Genomic DNA, 19,737 nt, shown 5'->3' on the forward strand with positions numbered 1-19,737 from the left:
CCCCTCAGATCAGAACCTCAGCAGTGCGGGGGCTCAGCCTTGTCCTCCCCACTTCTCCTTAAGGTAGGGGGACACTCATGCCATGTAGAAAAGTGCATATGGAGAATGGGCTTAGAGGTGGTACATTGCCTAAGATTCCTCTGCACACCAGCCTAGCAGCCAATACAGAGAAAATCTCAATTATTACTTTTAGAAAACAAAAATAAAGCAACTTTGAATTCCTACGTTGATACAGAAGCTCAGGCTTTCCATGTGCTGGTTGCTGATGCCACCCAGAGTCAGCTTTCTAATTCACACTCTGCTCCTGTTACTTATAAATACTGAGAGCAAACTGCTCCAACCTGTGAAGTGCTGTAGGTCGAAATACAGCAATCCCACTGATGACAATAAACTCAGTAAGATATCAACCAGCTTAGGGCAAACCAAGTAGACTCGGACACTGAACATAAAGGATGTAGACATGCAGGGAGGCAGTAGGTGGCAGAAGCTGCTCTGCTTTTGTACTCCCTAAAGCCCGCACCGTGGTGCCTTGGGTTCATCTAACACTTCCATGAGAGGAGTTGTGATGCGTGAAGCTCAGGCCATCTGTGGATACCAGGGCACACTGTGTGGTCTGTGAAAGTCTGTGTGCCAACCAAAGGGCTGCTGGCACTCCCAGATTCCCTTTTCAATCTCAGGGAAGCGAGTTCTCTCTCTCTGAGCAAGTAAATTTCCACGTGTTCCTACAAATGGTGCCACTTTTCTATTGGGACGATGCAGTTTTGTAATCCCTGGAGATAAAGGATGCTGTTGTTACTCTTCATTTCTACTACAGTAGACACAAAGTCAACGCAGAGCAGAAGGTGAACTGGGCTCAGGCCTCTAAGAACAACACAGAAAGCAGAGCCTGCACAGGGAGCTGAGATGGTACATGGCAGGTAAATATGGCAACAATATGTGTCTCTCATAGAATCATAGGATCAGAGAATGGTTTGAGTTGGAAGGGACCTTTAAATGCCATCTGGTCCAACCCCCTGCAATGAACAGGATGCCCATGGCTTATGGAGGAGTGTGGCCCTTTCTCAGTGGTTCTGTTACAAGGTGACCGCTGCAGGAGAGCTGGGAAGCAGTGTGAGCACTTCCATCCTCATTCCCATCTTTTCACCACTTGACTAAGCTTTCTGTCCGACAAAACATTAACGTCTACCAAACCGTTCTGCCTAATGGCTCAGACAGCATTGTCAGCCCCTGTTTACGTGATCAGCGTTAGGCAGTGCTGGAGCTCTGTACCTGTTTCTGATTAACGAGCCTTTTCTCCAGCAGGTCATTTCACAGGGACAGCCTTATTTTCTGTTTGTGGGGGATATTTGCAAGGCCACCTCAGTCTGAAGCACAGAAATCTCATAATCAGCGACTGCTACAGGCAAAAATATGTTCCAATTAATACTAAATGAGAAACGTGCTACTTTATTTTTTTCCTTCCCTTTTTTCAGAGCTGCTAATGAGGAAAATCAAAATAGCATCTTCCAGTGAACTGGTGACAGCTCTAAGGTGTTAAAGGTTTAAATCTTAACACAGACAAAGCACCCTCAAGCCCCCAAATACCAACCCTGTGAATGGGAAAATGTCAAAAATGCCTCTGAGGTTTGAGATGGCCTTTTAAATATCTGAGCCCCAAATAATGGGCCGGCTTGTTGCAATTTCAAGTTGTTCTCCATGTTTTAAAGTGAATGTTGCTCTGGCTCATGGCGCTCTGCTTTTATTCAGTTCTGATAGAATAAAAAAGTGCATTTTGCTTCAGACAGGAAGAAATAGCAGCTTCTGAATGACTTCTGTTATAGAGATTGCTGCCAAGGAATCAAAATGGTACAATTCTGCCAGCCAAAAAAGCATTTTTCCTTCCCAAAACGTATTGAAATGCAGCAATCTTCCAGATGTTTTTAAGGCCTTTTTTAAGGACACCCACTATGGCCAATTATTTTCTTCCCTTTGGAATTGTGCAACAGCGATCCTTTCCTCTTCCATGTTTCTCATGGAATTCCTATGTCAAGACTAACAGAAATTGCCTATGTTAAATAAACACTGACATGCAGATCTACCATATCAGCCACTGTATAAGATGAAATATCTGAGCATATATTTACTGTGAAACAAGCGCTGATCGTTGTGGGACCATAAACTCTGCTGGAAACGGCATCATAACATGCATATCACAGCAGGGAGCCAGCCTATATTGCCAGGGGGAAATCAGGAATTCTACAGCATGAGATGCACCACACGCAATGTGGTCCAAAGTAAACTGAAAACAGTGGAAAGACTCCCAATGATGTGTGCATATGTTCAGGCTGTTAATAATCCATTCTTAGAAGTGCAAGCATTGGGATTACAAATAGTTCTATTTCTAGGCTGGGCTGACTTACAAGAAATCCCCTCTCTCTGGTATCCCCTCACACTTCAGTGTTCTTGGGGAGATTCCTACCCCCATCCATCCTTACCCTACCCCCTCATTTCTTTATAGATGAGACCACCCCCTGTCTGATTAACCACTCAGCCTCAAAACTGAGAATTCTCATTATCAGATTATGGTGGCAGACAGCTGATAGCACCACTACATGCTTTTAATTTGGTTGCAGAGGAAGAGTCAGATGAAAGCTGAATACCCCTTGCATCCTCTTCTAATGTTGGGATTTCCCATTATGATCATAATCATGAGATATTTTAGCAGGAGAAACCAACTGCAGACCATCTGTGTTTAATTACCCCCATATACCTGTAGTAGTATTAATGAGTGGGTCTACAATAAGGCACCTAATAACCACACCCATTCACTTGCACCAAAGCCATTGCCATCACAAATTTGACTTCAGAAACAATTGCCTTCTGGCCTTAACAGCAAAGTGCAAGCTATGTCTGAAGAGCTTATTTAAACACTTGGTCTCTCCATGGCACACATGCCACCCAGGAAACAAATTCCAAGAACACATGCTTTAATAAAATAACCTTTCCAAAAAGACAGCTGTTGATGCTGCACATCCAACCTCAGACATTTGGTCTCTCAGCCTGAACCTGTGACAGGCTGTGGCCACCTACGTTTGGAAGCCATATTCCATCATCAGCTAAATATACTTGTATTGCAAAGGGGCAGAATACAAAAACAACCCTGCAAGTCTCTGCTGGATAAACTAAGGGATCAATTCCCTAATTAGGCCAGGAAAAGTAATCAAAGGAGACTGGAATAGCCACGTTCCACCTCGCAGACAAACAAGATTACACTGGCTATGTATTCCTTAATAAATATCATGTGAATGCTTTTCTCAACCAAGATAAGAGAGATAAATAGGAAAGAGTCATTCTTTTTTTGTATACTGATATATCTGATATATTAACATGTTTTGTTTTAGCTTTTACATCTGCTAAGAAGTAGAAATTACCTACATTGTAGGGCTTCTGAAGGGGAAATACACTCCTTAGATGCTGTAAGAAGTCACACGGATTTCCTTTGGACATTCTGGCTGAGAATTGAAGAATTGATTCTCAAGAAGCAGGCTGAGGTATTGGCAATGGCTGCCCAGGGAGGTGGTGGAGTCACCATTCCTGGTGGTGATTAGGAAAGGGCAGACATGGTTCAATGAGACATGGTTCAATGAGCAGTATTGGTGGTAGGTGGATGGTTGGACTGGATGGTCTTTGAGGTCTTTTCCAACCTTAATGATCCCACAGTTCTATGAACTCCAGAGATTTCTTTCCAAACTTTAGGAACTTTTGTATCCATACTCATAGAGATGAGATCTATTTCAGTCACCATCTAAGCAGTTCCTCAATTAGAGGCAGTGCAGGAGGAAGTGATGGAGAGACGGACTTGGATTTGCCACATCCAATTCTAACTACCAGGACCAATGTTTCCCTCAGCAAAGGCAGACACAGCCAATGAAGTCACTGCTCCACTGAATGAAACACAGAGAAACTGTTAAAACAACTCCTAACTCTAGAGCAAAATTTATTACAAGTTTGCTTCAAACAGAACTTTCCCTCAATATCACTGAGCCATAAGAGGTTCAAGTCAGGGACAGGATTTATTTGGCATCCTAATAAGATCCATACACATGCTGAGCTCTTTGCTGCACCAAAATATATAATATTTATGGAATATAGCACCAAAAAGTGCTGCAGAGCACTGTAAAGATGTAGCAGAGATCACTATTCCACTATTGAGGGGGCAGACTGTGCTTGAAGTAAAATTCAACAAGAATGCTAAGGCTTCCCAGTACTTGTGCTGCTTTGAAACAGGCAAGACACAAACTCTAATTGAGGCAAGTGATCAGAGTGCTGCTTATGAATACAGCAATCATAACTTGGTGGTATTGTGATCAGTAGAAGCAGGAAACACAATTGGATTTATTTGGGCTGTCACAACTAAAAAACATTAAAAACAGAAGAAAATAATAATCGTGTTTGCTTATTAGGTAATGGAATAAAGGCCTATGTCACCATGCAATGACCACTGATGTGGTCATCACCAGTGATGTAAGATAAAAACCTTGCTGTAAAGATGGGCCATTAATGCCTGCTCTTCTTCATTCATCTGACTGCATTATTCCATACCTGATTTTAGATGAGAGGTGTTTGGGGCAGTGACAACCACAACACACTCCCTGTTGTAACACAGCCCTGGATGCTGCAATAAGTTGGCAGGTGTGTTTGTTTGATGACTTTTAATTTGGAAAATATGCTCCTTTTACTGATCAGTAACGTGCTGCCTCAACCCACACATTGCCTATTTCTCCTCCCACTCAAGCTTTTGCCATATTTCTTTATTTGAACCTTGTTCACTTTGTAATCTAGACACTATATGGATGTAGGAGACTGATATACTTGGGCTGGAAGTGGATGATCTGAGGCCCCTTCCAACCCCAAACATCCTATGAGCTTTGATTGAAACAGGGAGGCAGTTCTGAGGACATAGAACAATAACCTGAAGCAAGCAATGTCAGAGGGGAAGGACAGCTGGAGCATGATGAGTCCTATTGAAGCAGCCTAAGAATTTTTGCTGATGTTTTTCCCTTTCATTTTAGAGAAACTGGATATATTCAGATATACTATGAACTGGGAATCTCCCAAGCTTTTTTTATTTAAAGAGCTCTTGATATTCTTTTCCAGTAAGTCAGCATTACTGCAGTAAACACGGAGCCTTTCATAACCTTGCTGCCTGTGATCCCTTCTGAAAGTCACTCTGCAATCAAATGTACTGGGATTTCATAATAGTAATTTGCCACACTGTCAGAAATAGGCTTACCGTGCTGCTGTCATTGGTATCATGTGAACATCACTCAGTGTGCTGTGCCCTTCAAATGAAAGCCAGTGCTCTGAGCCAGTCAGAGAGAAAGGAAAGGGGGTTAAATAAGGGAGCATTAACCCTTAAAAATCAGGGACAGCCCCATGTCAAGGAAACTACTGTATATGATACAGATACACCTGTTTAAATGGCAGTTAATATTTACTGGTAAGAAGGTTGTGTTTCTTTCCAGTCCACCTGAAATCTCTCCAAAAACCGTTCCTGTTGTTTCTCATTCTGTAGAGTGGGACATCTGCTAATTCCTAGCATCAGCTGAAAGACAGCACTCCCAAAGCCCACTGGCTGTTAGTTGGCACTGACCAGCTGTTCAGCCAAAAACATATACATATACTGAGAAAAAAATCATAGACTGGCTGGGTTGGAAGAGATCTTAAAGCCTGGAACTGGGTGCAGTTCCAACCCCTGCTGTGGGCTGGGTGCTCCCACCAGCTGAGGCTGCCCAGGACCCATCCATAGCCTTGAATGCCTCCAGAGATGGAGCAGCCACAGCTCTCTGAGCAACCTGTTCCAGTGCCCCAGAAAGTGTGAGCCTGGTCCATTTGATAAATTCTAGCAACAAGAAGAACCTACAGGCTTAATACTGCAGGATTGCTTGTGCTCAGCACTTCCTTATAGCAAAGCCCCTCGAGGTATCTCAACCTGCACACTCAGAGTCAGCAGTTGCTTTATAAGTTGTCTGCTAAAGGAGTTTGTTTGCTTAAGAATTCACTGCAGAAATTGTCTGAGACGCAGCTATAAGTTTTGGGAGGGACTTTCCTGTGAGTGAATCAGCAATATAACATAATCAAAGTAATGGATTTCTAATGTCACAGCATGGCCACTCGGTCTGGATGTCTTTTCCAGTAAGACTTCTTGTTTAATTTAGTCCACCCCAGCTTGCTTGTTGTTCTGCATCTGGAAAATCTCATTTTCTAAGTGACTCTTGAAAAATAACAATAGAGGTCCTGTAAGCTAATGATTGCATCTACTGTCATGGCTCTAAGGACGTTAGGGGACGTGTTCTTTCTGACCTTGGTATTTATCTACAGACTCAAAACATTGCCACAAAGTCATCCATGGCAGCTCCAGGCTGTGCTGCTGTCCATTCTCTTGCAAAGAATGCAGGTGTTGTTTGAGGTTCTCACTAAATTATATACACAGTCATTTCTCACCATGGAACTGCACTTCAGGCATTGCACCTCTGCTAATGGGGGACAGAACAGTGATTACAGTAATTTGGGGTGGGTGTTGTGCCTGCAAAGCACACGGCGTCAAATTTGCTTGAGACTATTAGGTAAGACCAGAACACTGCAGCATATAACAGGCAATTTGGTTAAACATAGTACTTTGTTGGTTTCTATTCCTGCTTGCCGTTAGATGTAAGCAATTATATTTTACCGTAAATAAACTCCTGAGTGACTCAATAGCATTATTAGTAAAACCAAGGGTTTTTATAATTGTTTTTGAAACTTTTAGAGGGCAAAATAGGTAGAAGAATAACATCCAGGATGATAACCTAGTCATATTCCATGAACAATCAGCCTGAAATGTAATGCCGGGTCCTTCAAGAGAAATTATTCAGAACGAGCTCCCTATGAAGGTGTCTCATTACCTCCCATCTCTGCCCCAGGAGGGTTGTTCTGTTCATAGCAGCCTACCGTGCTCTTATAGAAATGCCTTCAGCTTGGTTGTCCGCTTCCTTCTGATCCTGGGGTTAAATTAACTCAAAAGACCGCCTGCCAGGATAGAGGTCTGAGGTTGAGTCAACACGTCGTTAGAAATGCATTAACAAGTTGCTCCACATGTATAATTAATAGAGATGTAGGAACTCTAAGGTGTCAGAAAGTCAGCGCTCCAGCCCAGCACATCTCTCCTCACTCTTCCCAATACTTCCTTTCCTCTTTGATGTCATTTCTAGAACAATGATATCGTTCACCATATGTTATTCTCAGGAAGACTGATCTCCTACAAGCAATAGTACAGAAATAAAACCATCTTGCCTCTCGGTGCAGCATTAACACAGCGAGCTCAAAGCCTCTTCACAGAGCTTGATTAAAAATTAAGCCTCAGAACAGCTGCACCAGGCAGGTAAGTGGTATCGTAGCCATTTTACAGATGGTTAAACACAGAATAGAAAGGTTAACTGCCTTGTCCATGGTTGCTCACTAAGTTAGCTGCACTGCTGGGAGTGAGAACCCAGAGCTGAGTAAGTATTGGATTTCCTGATCTGCTCGCTGATGTACAAATGAGAAGCGGTGTTTTCAGTTTCATTACAAATAATTTTCTTTTAATGGCTCCTTTAACCAAGAGAAATACAACTACAAATTGAGCTCCTGTCAGCCAATAAAAAATTCGTTTACTCCCATAAGAAATCCCACTGGAATCTTTTGCTAAACTTTATATATCAAAATTTGGGTCAAAGTCAAAAGGAAAACGGGCATTTTGAAAACTCAAGTCGTTCTCTGAGATGAGTCAGAGAGCTGGAAATAAACTGTTTTGCTATTGAGTTGTGGCAGGCAAATTGAGTGGTGTTTGGAACTGGTTTGAGTAAAAGCATGAGCCTACATGTCAGTAGGGACAAGGCCTTTTTTTCCCCAGTGCTTTAGTATTGATGAATAGATTTGACAAGGTCAATATTCAATCCCACAGTGAAGAAAGAAGCTCCTTCTTTGTGAAGCAAAGCACCACAACCAGCAGTCTCAGATGGCAGAACTTCTGCCTGCAGAGCTACTTTTCCAGCTCCTACAAGAACAGGTTACAAGATGCCCTGATGAACACAGCCACACACTGAACAACACGTTCTTACCTCAATATTACATGGAAGGAACCACATAACAATGCACAGAGGTTTGGCCCTGAGCTCCCACTACTTCCAGACCTGGGATTTTAATCTGCATGTTGCAGATGAAGCAAGCTCAGCTGCTCGGTGCATGCTGTGCTGACAGCTCAGGGGAAGTTTTCCACCTCGTTGCTCCCTGATAAACCAGCTGTGGGCCACCCCTGCTGAGTTTTATCCTGTGCTTTTAGTGAAGGGGCAGAAGGGACAGAGAACAAGCAAAGTACTGTGAAAGTGGGATTTGACGGAGTGATTAATTCCACCATCCAGCTGGTGGACACAGCAGCTGTTACTATTACGGTCCTGATAGCATTTCATTTATTTTAAAACCCTATCTTAAAGCTTTAATATCACATCCATTTGAAATCACTTCATTTGAAGGTGCCAGCAGGGGGGATCAACTTGTAATGAACATGGGAAAAAAAGACTGGCCTCCCATGTCACTTTCTGAGACAAAGCTTCTTACACTTTTCCATTTAAGATTGTACATCCTTAATTCTGCAGCAGTGGAACAGAATACTGAGTAACCCTACTATGGCTAAGATACTCCTCCACTAGATTAGTGCAGACAAAGTAATTATCTCTGATTTTTGTCTTAATCAGATCATCAATCCTATACAGAGGAAAATCTTTCCTTTCATATACCAGAGAAATGAAACATTCCTGTACCAAACACATCCCTCAAGAGACTAATGTCATCTCCCAGGGATTCAGCTGAGAAGCAACACTGCCAAGCTCAGGTGCAGTGCTCTATAGGAGGTACTACAGGTGAGTGCTCACATGCTGGGCTGATGGAAGCAGCACTCGATCCCCCTTTCCTTTTGATGCCCACACTCCCACCTCTGACAAGTCCTTATTCACCATGGTACAAAGGTTATCATCATATCCACCTGCCTTGCTCTGTGCAGGCTGTGTTTCCCACTGGGTATTTGTACCAGGCATGCTTGCAATCATGCTTTGCTCTGGTGGGAGGAGCTGACTCACTGTTCTGTAGACTAAAAGGAGACACCTTGAAGCAGAAAATGGCTTTGAAGAGCCAGCTTGCTGCACAGAGCAGATGGCTGGGCTAGGCTGAGGTTAAAGACATTCATTATAAATCCATCATCAAACTAGGACATAGACGTACAGTGGTTATCAGATGAAGAGAATGTGCTTCTAATGGCAACTTCAGTGCTGCTGTCAGTCACACAGGGCTGCAGCCAAGTTGTGGAAAGTTGGGTCAGATCCCCCTCTCACAGAGCAATACCTCCAAGGGCAGAAGGAATCTGGAAAGCTACGTGACGTGTCTCTGCACAGAATGCCTGCAGTCTCCAAACAATGCCAGCTGTAAGCCTAGAATTAGCAATCACTCCCCAATGCAAAAATCACAAACTCCAGTTACTAACACACATACAGAGCACCACTGCCAAAGGCCCTGCCAACAGAACCCTACCAATCTTTATCAGGTAGGAACCAGATCCTAAACAAAGAAGCAGTGAAAGAACTGAGGCCAACACGTAACTCAAATTATTACTATTAAAGCACAGCTCAGGTTAAGCAGAAAGCAATAATTTCCTTTGCTGTGCTCACACCATTGCTCAGTGGGTGAATAAGCTGCATCCCATATGCCACTATGGAAGGGATGTGAGGAACTCAGCCTGCCTGAAATACTTTCTTCTGAAAACAATGCAAACTTCTCAGCCTAATGGCTTTTGTTCCCCCAAGGAATAACATAAATTAGACTGTGTTAAATTTGTAGTGATTTTCTTGTCATATGGTATAATGTCCATGAGGTTATGGCTCGAGCATCTGAAACCCAGCATTGCAGGGCCTCTTAAATTGATGGTTAAAAAAAGCCATTCCAGACTAAATAACCTAAAATAGTTCCTTTTGTTTGAAGCTGAGGGCAGCATACCTTACTTCAGACCCGCTTCAAAATCACAGCACTGCTGGAAACAGAATTTACAGTCAGACTTTGAGAATTTCCAGCCTCCAGTTATTCAGAGGTTAAGTAACAATATGGAATAATTGCATCCATTGCTCCTCTGTCACTTTCTACACAAAGCCTACCCTGAAGCTGGTTAATACAACGACATTTAGGACTTGCTATGGGAAGAAAGCAGTGGAACCATTCATAGAGCAACATACTCTTGTTCTACCATGTGAAAATATAGAAGTTCTATCTTCTTGCTGCTGTTCCACACCTCCTCTGCCAGCATACAGGCTCTAACATCACCATGTTGAAATCAAGGCGAATGCTCAACAAATAATTTATGGTCACCGTTAAAAATATTACTCCATCATCTAATGACCTCTCATTCTCCTCCTTAGTGATACCTCTCTGGTTAACCTTTTATAAAGCCAGGATCTGCTGTGTTAATATTTGGAGTTTGGGGAAGTGGTAGCAGGGTGGTGACGCACTGGAACATGTTGCCCAAGGAGGCTGTGGATGCCCCATCCCTGCAGGCATTCAAGGCCAGGCTGGATGTGGCTCTGGGCAGCCTGGGCTGCTGGTTGGTGACCCTGCACACAGCAGGGGGTTGGAACTGGATGAGCACTGTGGGCCTTTTCGACCCAGGCCATTCTATGAGTCTATGAAATATTTCTCCATCTTCAGTAATAGTTTGTATTGTTAATAACAGCATCTCTATGCACTCGCCCAGCTGACCAAGACAACCATAAGGGATTTATTCTGTCATTTCCTTCCATGACCCAAATTCACATTTGCAGCCAGATCTTGAAAGGATAAAGAGTAATACTTTAACCCACTGCAGATTGCAAACCTAATCTACTCCTAGGAGTAGACAGTCACTCAGTTTGAGAAAAACTGGTGAGCAAAAATATACCAGAACTGTTTGTCAAATATGCTCATTTTATTTATTCCCTGTTATGAACCATGAAGATTAAATATTATTTCTATTTCTGTAAAGTCTTTCAACACGTGCTCTCATTAAAGAGGGCTTAAACAACAACTCCATGCTATGTCTTGGAACGTCAGATAGCCAGACTGTATCACATTCAGGTTTCAAGCAAAGGTCACAAAGCTGGCTTTACTGCTCAACTCAATCCTATTTTTGCTCTCTGTTGTAGCTAAGGGAAGTCTGTAAGGTGCTGTACAGTGCCTCTATCCCATGTTTTCCTTGGTGGTGGTGAAAGAAAGGGAGTGTCAAAGTCCAGCCACTTGTATTTCACAGACATCAGCTTGGAATAATGACCTGAGGTTGGCGAAACAACTGAATCACATCTCACCATCACCATTATCTATATGGGTGTTCCTGACTTTCAGACTTTTGTACAATCTATTGACACACTGGAATCAAAATCAGAATCAAAATAAAGCTTTCCAATAGGCAACTGGTGAGCAACAAGCTTTAAAACTCTACCAGCAACTCTTTCTGTTTGTTACTCATTAAGACTGGTGATTTGCATTGCTGTACCATGTAGAGATAGTACCAAGTTGGATTTATCTTGTTTAAGATGCAGACAAGATTTGAAGATACACATAAAGATTCACCACAATGAATCACCATGACTTACCTCCACAGCAAAGCAAATGAGTTGCAGCTAGAGGTCAATACAAACAGGTTACAGCACAAATGACATGACTCCATGGTACCTTCGAGAGGAATTCCTATTCAGAAACTATCCCAAACCCTTTATTTACAGCTTAAGTTAGCAGTGTGCCAGCTAACCACTTGGAAACTGAGTTCACTTACTCACGTAGCGTGTAGGCTGCACATGCTGAATCAGTAAAAAGTCCTGCACAGAGTTGCTCCCATGGGTTTGAAAGTCAGCACAGAGGGACCTCCACTAGGAATGAAGCACTGTCTCAGGCTCAGCATCTCCATCAGGCTTCAGCTGTTCCACTGATGCTGTCTACAGGGGTGATAGTTACGGCAAGCTCTAGTATTGTTAGAAACAAGCTCCCTCTCTGCTGCACAAGTGTGTGCAACTCTATCCATACTTATAGGTGCTTGCACACAGCCATTCACACAGCAGAAAGACAAGACCATTTTAGGTTGTCCCTAAGTAAGCTGGGCTAAATTTTAGCTCTCAGAGCACAGTGGCTCACCCTGTACTATGCATTTAAGGGAGACAAGCAGTATGCTCCTCTTTAAGAGCTTCCAGAACCATCCCTTCAAGGTGCTTTCCCAATGCATTTTTATGCCACTCCAAAACCAGACCCATTAATGCTCACATCTGAGTAAGAGTCACAGCAGGAATGAAGCTGTCTCAAAAAGATACGGGCTGACTGAGGATGAAATGCTGGGTTTGGACAGTCGCTTCAGGTGATTTTTATTTTAGTGTTCTGAAGATTAGACATTTTCTTAACTCAACATGCACACTTTCTAAAAAGTCACTCTGTATCTCAATTACATTATGCAGATTTGCTTTCTTGCACATTTTTGGATCCTCACGCATACCAAACTCCAGCATTTCATCAAGGAGACGTATCTGCAGGCAATGTGACAGCTGCTTCCTGGCTCCCTGAGCCTGCAACATTTTATTTGGGTCATGCTTAGTATCTTTCCTCCCCTTTGAAGCAGGTAAAATGTCTGCTCATTTCTGGTAATGGGGGACACCATCACAAAAATTAAGCCATTTCTGAAGAAAATTGTCAAGGAGGACAAACTTGCAACTGCATGTTTACAGCAATGCATGGGCAGTGTTTCTTGAGCTAGCAGTATATTGCACAGGGAGCTAAATTCAGCTCTTACACTGGGCAGCTTCACCAATGGGAGTCACTGCAGTCTGAGTGCAAGCTCATGCACCCCATCCATAGAAGGATCCGTTCACAGGGAGACTTCCCATGCCCATAAAGCTGGAGATGGGGTAACCTCCATGCCACTGCCTTTGTGGAGGAGAATCTGCAGTAATAATGCAGCTCTGGGGACACTTCCTCATCAGTTCTTTTTGCAGGGAATCATTATGGTGATGACCAGTTCTGCAATGAATCAACAGGGGCATGTTTTGTGCTGAAGGTTACGGACCTACTACATACTACTATGTAACTGTTGACGCCTACAATGGATAAATATTCCTAACTGGATGAATTCAATACTAATGAATTAGACATTAATCAGTAGCATAAAATATTAATTAAAGTTTCTTATCTGGAAAAAAACAAATAAACATACTTTGTGAAATCGCTTTGATGTGATGGAGTGTCCCGAATGGCAGCTTCATAAAGAAAGCTTTACTAAGCCTTGCTCTTCTGCTTGCACTGGGTTATGTGGGTGTCAACTTGGTCTGTTCCTCGCTGTTCTGAGGGGTGCTAAGCTCCAAATATAATCAGGGCTTTCAGAGCTCTATGCTGGGTTGAACAAAAGGCTACAAACTAAGATCAAATCTAGATCTTCGTTTTGAGGCATCGCAGTAGGATGAACCTGCAAGTAAGAGCAGAACCCAGTCAAAAGAGTTGAGTTTGAGATGTGACCTCTGTAAAATTAGCCAACCTTACAGGATAATGAAACAAAACCACATATTTGTGACCAAAGGAAAGGTACAAATTTGCTGAAGCCTTCACTGATGTGTCAATGGAAAGCTCGGTAGGACGGATCACTTTAAGTGGATGCAAGCTTTGAGTCCATCAGAAAACTTGCAGCCAAAAAGGTGTGACCCAGTTTCTTGTTCCACCACTGAACAATTTGCACAGCTCTAAATATAAAACTGTTGATAACATATTTATATTTGTTGCACAGGGAATGTGCTGCATGAACTGTACCAGGCAACAAGTCGTGTATTTCCAACCATACTGCACAATCTCTCCCTTCAATAAGAGAATCAGACGCTGTTTTTCTCTTTATCACACCCAAATACAAATAAACATGAAAGCCCGTGTTGAAATTATAAATATATTTGTGTTGTTTTTAAACATGGCACTACACAGTGAAAATCATGTCATTGCATTCGTCTCGAAAGAATATAATAGAAGACAGTATTGATACAGAACATCCTCTCGCTGCCCCACTTCATTCTGTTTCAATGTGATTTTAGAAGTAATAATGTTAACAATGGCAGCATTAAGTCACATTGAATAAGCTGTAGAGCAAACAGAAGTAAACTCTCCCTTGTGTTCCCATTGCAAACACCATAAGCCAATGAAGTAACTCCTGTGATGCCAGCAAAGCCATACTGATGTAGGATCCCATTAGATCTATTCCATAGCTTCTGCTTGAGCCTGATCTACATAGCCCCAATAGAGTGCCCCCATGTTGCACATCTCAAAGCACTTTAAAATGATGAACGGTTACTACGATCTTCATTTTATAGGTGGGAAAATGGAGGCACAGACAGAAAGAGGGATTTGCTGAAAGTCTTTTAGGATCAGGAACCACAGCCAGGTGCCCCAAGCCCTAACCCTGCACCATTGGACCACGCTGCTCCTCAACACACAGTGCAATGTGCTCCTGTCTGCTGGGGCAATCAGCAAAGCTGATACAAGAGATGTAGATCCAAGTGTCCATAAAAGACTTGCATTAACTGAGCTAGGCAATGTTATAACTGGAGTGGGTTTCTTTAAGAACTACTATAGTGTTTGCAGTAGTTTAATAGATGCTACGCTAATCAGCTCTTTTATAATAGCACACGGTCCTTAGATTGTTTATCCCTATGCTATTTCTTACCTTTAAGCCCTCCCAGCTATTCTAGATAATATTTGAAATACACAGAGCTTTAAAAAAATATTTCCATTACAAATATTTTAAAAATATACTTATCCTAAAAAGCTGCCCGGCACTATTCCAAAAATCCCTTGTAATAAATGTCATTTTTAATTCGTTTTAACAAAAATAACTACTGTTATATAGTAGAGCTCAAGTTCTGACAAATCTATAGCACAGTCAGAAATAACTTGGGCCAGATTCCACTCTTGTTTATGCAGTTAGAATCATGGTGTTCAATTCATCTGGTTTACTCCAGCATAACCAGAAGCAGAATATAGCCCTTAGTGTTTTAAAATAACTAAGCAGGCTGAACACTGCAACAATTACTTGTGCCTAGCGTTACACAGAAGGGAATTCCTTTATTCCATTGCAACTGAAAATGCAGAGGAAGGCTGCAGTTCGTATCTTTGCCATAGCCAAGGAGGTGTCAGGCAGCTGCAATGGATGACTCAGAGATTCAGATCCACAACCACATTTTGTCTGTAGAAAAGGAAATTTTGGCTGAATGTCTGCAACTGCTGTCAGTCATTAAAAGAAGGATGAGTGTTTAGAGAGAAGACTCATGGAGTCACGCCAACCTTCCTATGCTTTCCACTGTGTTTTGTTACTCAGAAAGTTGTGTGAGCTTGCTAGAATCTCCCATTAATTCAATGCAGGAAAGACCTTCTTAAATTGCATCTCGATTCCCAGCTGAGCTGCTTCCCCCTGTCCAGCCCTTTTCCAAGTGCACATTTAAAACAAGCTACTAAGTGCTTACAGGACCTGCATCTGATCAGAAGGGCTGTGTGGAAGCTGATGGTCTTTTAAAACACTGCAACGTTTTTCTTTCTTTCTCCTTTCTCCCTTTTCCTTCTGGCCTTCAAACTTAAATGCAATGTTTGACTTAACGATGACAGAAATTAATCTGCTCTCATTGCATCAGGTTATATATGCAAGTAAAACTAATGGTCTCAGCTGCAAACTGTTGATTCCTACCTGTGACCTTCATGAAATTAGTGTGGAACCTTAATACATTGGTTTAATCTAATCATGTCTAAAACTTGTAGTCTGGTTTTCTTCCTAGACTTTGGCTGCTGATCTACCATTAGTTTATAAACCAAGGAAATTTAAGTACACAGACTAAGTTCAGTCCTCACTGTCGTCTTCATCATCATCGTCATCTTTACTGGGAGCACATCTTTGGAAGCAGTGCACTAGAGTTGCTAGGAAGAAGCTTGATAGAATTGCAGCAATGGAGACTGCGACTCCAGAGAAGATGATGATAAAAAGGTCCGTCAATGACAAACTAAATTTGCATTCACTAAAGCTGACCTCAGATAATTCATTCAGAAAGATTCTTCTATTTTCTACAGGCAGGGAACACTGGATTTCATGGAGACCTGCAAAGAAGAGGAGAGGGAAACAAATCAGAGGAATATTGATGAAGCCATCTATTGCTCTGGACAAAGAACGAATGCCTGAGGAAAATGTTTGAAGGGTTATTTCCAGGCTTAGGAATTTGTATGAAATTCAGGAAAAATAAAAGAACAAAATTTGACGCTATCCAAAAGCCATTCCACAGCCCTCTGGAGCATCCTCCCATTACACTGGTCCATTTTTACTCTTTCAGGTGATGATTTTAAATTGAGACAGGGGAGGTTTAGGTTGGATTTTAGGAGGAAGTTTTTCCCCCAGAGGGTGGTGATGCACTGGAACATGTTGCCCAAGGAGGCTGTGGATGCCCCATCCCTGCAGGCATTCAAGGCCAGGCTGGATGTGGCTCTGGGCAGCCTGGGCTGCTGGTTGGTGACCCTGCACACAGCAGGGGGTTGGAACTGGATGATCATTGTGGTCCTTTTCAACCCAGGCCATTTTATGATTTGATGATTCTACGATGTGATCTGGAGCTGTTACTGCTGAACTCAGGATGCATCTACACCAGGAGGCCCAGGAACATTTCCCTACTAATGCTTCCGAGCACACATTCTGACTCCAAAAAGGGATAACAGGGATATTGAATTTCCTTCCACACTTCGGTGCCTTCTACACCTTATTTTTTTACCCACATACACAACTACAGCTGCCCTTTTCTTCTGGTCAAAATGACAACTTAGGTTTAACGGGTGCTCATTTGACTCTGACCTCTTTCAACCTTTCCTCTCCAACTCTTCAGCAGATAGGCCGACTAACAGATATTATGCCTCGCTGCACTGCAGAAGGACGCCTAGAGCCACGATCTTCATAGTGAAAGCAAAAATGTCCAGATCTAAGAAATGGTGAGGAATATAATATGGTTGTAGCTCACTGCATATCCCCAGATACCTCATTTACAAGAGGGGAAATAGGGAAGAGTATAGAAACAGGGCTAGAATGGAACAAACACTGAAGGAATCAAGTCTGTATCACTGTTAACAAGACAGCTTTTATATCTGCTGCTGAGGATATGAATGTAAAGAGAAAATGTGAGAAATGTGCTTTAGTGATGTGAGAAGTGCTGCTGGTTTACTGGACTCACATTGCTCTTTGACTGCATTGCTGTGTGTGCAGGGCATGGCAGGCTTCCATTGCACAGCAAAGCACCAGCACTGTGCCACTCTGCAGAAGGGATGGTGCCTCTGCTTTATCATTTTCATTTGCCTTGTGGTTGAATTGCTACAGCACATTAGGTTTTATTACAAACCCCAGGCTTCTAGCACTAGTGGTGCAAACCTGACTGCTTACCTGGATGCAGCCCAGCTCTTATGCTGATGTGACAGGGAGCTTTAGCCAAGCCAGTGAGGGATTCTTTATCACCCTGACTTACACGGCCCTGTAATGATGATTAACTTACTAAATTTTGATTCTTAAAGCCATTTTCTATCTGCTTTATCTCCCTATCTCCCTGCAGTTCTGCTGCTGGCTTCTCTTTTCATGCTCTTCTCTCCCACAACGTAACAAAAGCTGCCAGCAGAACAGGACAGCAGTCAGCCTGCCCAAGGCTGCACAGCTTCCTCTAGGCAGGCTGCCACCTGAACACAAGCAACCTTCTTCCTCTGAGCCCGGAGCACGGCAGATGGTTCAGCAATGTGCTCTGCAGCCCTCTGAACCCCCCCGGCCTGGAAGGTGGAGGATCCTCCTGCTTTCAGACATCCTCCAAGACTGCTGGAAATGGGGAACCTGCAGCATTCGGATTTATCTCGTGTCTTGTAGACAGGCTGCCATACTGGAGCCCCGGAGCGTGACTGTGCCTGCACAGATGGAAGAAGAAGAACACACTCCTGCACTGCACAGCTCGTGATAGAGCTCCCTGTACAAAGCTTTCTTCTGTGAGATGTTGGGGTTGGCAGCACCGCGTCCTTATTGTCCTCAGAATAGAAACTCAAAGGGGAAATAGGAGAGATGAGCCAAAGAGGATGAGGATGGTTACCTTCCTGTGCTTCAGTCCATGGGAAATAAAGGAGAAGTGACAAACACTGGGCTCAGACAACAAGCAAAAAAGTTCCCTTTAAATCAGAGTAATAAAAGCACTTACTGCTATCGCATAGAAACAGCAAGAAAATGTCTATAAGCTACTGAACATTTGCCTGACGTTCCTGGCTAATAGGGAAAGGTCATTGAATGTTTTGACAGAAAAGCCAGGTCCAAGTGAATGTACCGCCTCAAATTCCATTTCCTTACGGCAAGTACAAGAAAAAGCAGCTTTCTACACCAGCTGTGGAACAAACCATTAATGCGTGGTAGATCTTAGAGCAACTGCAAAGCAGCTGAGCCCTGCTCTCAGCACGCCTGAAGACAGACTGCACAGGTGAATCAATTACAATTACTTTACCTATTCTGGACTGTTGGTGCTCCTGGATGCTTTCATCTAACATCACAGTACATAGAATGCAAGTAGAAAAGTACCTGCAACATACCAAGTCACTTAGAGGGTATTTCTTGCTATGAGAATCAGTGTATTGTAAGAGTTTTGAGTCGGATTAGACAATAAAAGGATAAAAAAGCTCTTCTCTCTCCATGCAGCACTGGGTAATGAAATCTAGGTCATGTTCCCATACAAAGAGATAAGAAGGGAGTTTTCTACTCTCTTCATTCTCCACAGTGTGCTACCCGAGCCTCACCTTTATGAAGAATTCATTTTGAAACTAATTGATATCAATAAGCAAAATACAGCATCAGAAATCAGAAGCAGCTGTATCCTACTGACCCAAGGAATGTCTCCATCCAAAGCAGATGCAGTCAGTGTTAGACCAGGCTTCCCTCTGCATACCTGAACACACCACAATACAAAGGCTATGCACAATGCTGCTTAGGACAACACGTAATCAAAACCATCTGCTTTCTTCCATAGCTGATGTCCTATGCTCCACCTGTCCCACTACCCCCATGTCCAGCAATAGATCCCATTTTGTTCCTTGCTCAGGCAGCAAGTAATCCCACGTCATTTCACAGCCTCTAAACACCCCACGCCACTTCCAGTGCCATCTGACCTTAGTCACTCATGTTGACCTTTGTAATAGAATTAACATTATTTTTCATTATATATATATATATTCATTTAATTCTGTAGGAACCATCCAACTTATTCTTTAAAACTCAGCCACGCTTCTTGCAAAGGGCATCACCAAGAAGTCTAATATTCAGCACTTGCCTGCAGCTAGAAACCCTATGATGACAGTTATATATATCTCCCTGATTCCACAACACGTTCGAAGAGTCACCAAACAAATCTGTAAATGAAATAACAAGTGTGAGCATGTTATAAATACAGAGCTTATGTTATTTTGGTCAGGGTCACTGCATTATCTGCAGCAACCCCAGCTGTCTCAAGGACAATGTCACACGTTCTGTCTTTCTGCTATGTCATCTGAAGAAGCCCACGTAGGACAGTGGCAATGTAGTTGTAATGCAGATGTAATGCACTGTTTGCTTTTAACATGGGAATGCTTTGAAGTCCCACTCAAGGGACGGGTGTTAGGTTTTATACAGGC

General features: G+C 42.8%; 2 protein-coding genes across 20 annotated transcripts in view; both read right to left on the bottom strand.

Annotated features, from left to right (window-relative positions):
• Nucleotides 1–19,737, bottom strand: part of DHRS3 (dehydrogenase/reductase 3) — a 145,788-nt gene that overhangs the window by 86,757 nt on the left and 39,294 nt on the right. For 11 of the 18 annotated variants that reach the window (XM_085508948.1, XM_085508951.1, XM_085508950.1 and 8 more), the window contains exons 4-5: nt 13,265–13,513; nt 11,847–12,002 (exon numbers count right to left, since the gene is read on the bottom strand). The exons of 5 other annotated variants lie outside the window; for them this stretch is intronic. The gene's annotated coding sequence lies outside the window, so the exon portion shown is untranslated. Of the gene's footprint in view, nt 1–11,842; nt 12,003–13,264; nt 13,514–19,737 lie in introns of all 18 variants that reach the window. 2 more of the 18 variants (XM_085508953.1, XM_085508941.1) reach the window with 1 other exon arrangement.
• LRRC38 (leucine rich repeat containing 38) overlaps nt 13,968–19,737 on the bottom strand; it is a 45,064-nt gene continuing 39,294 nt past the window's right edge. For both annotated transcript variants that reach the window (XM_085508959.1, XM_015882338.3), the window contains exon 5: nt 13,968–16,170. In XM_085508959.1, coding sequence (XP_085365085.1) covers nt 15,917–16,170 — 254 coding nt within the window. In that variant the 3' untranslated portion in view covers nt 13,968–15,916. The remainder of the gene's footprint in view (nt 16,171–19,737) is intronic.

This window comes from Coturnix japonica, chromosome 9 (assembly GCF_054131305.1).
Source record: "Coturnix japonica strain WE chromosome 9, WE-NBRP24, whole genome shotgun sequence".
Classification (NCBI taxonomy): domain Eukaryota; kingdom Metazoa; phylum Chordata; class Aves; order Galliformes; family Phasianidae; genus Coturnix; species Coturnix japonica.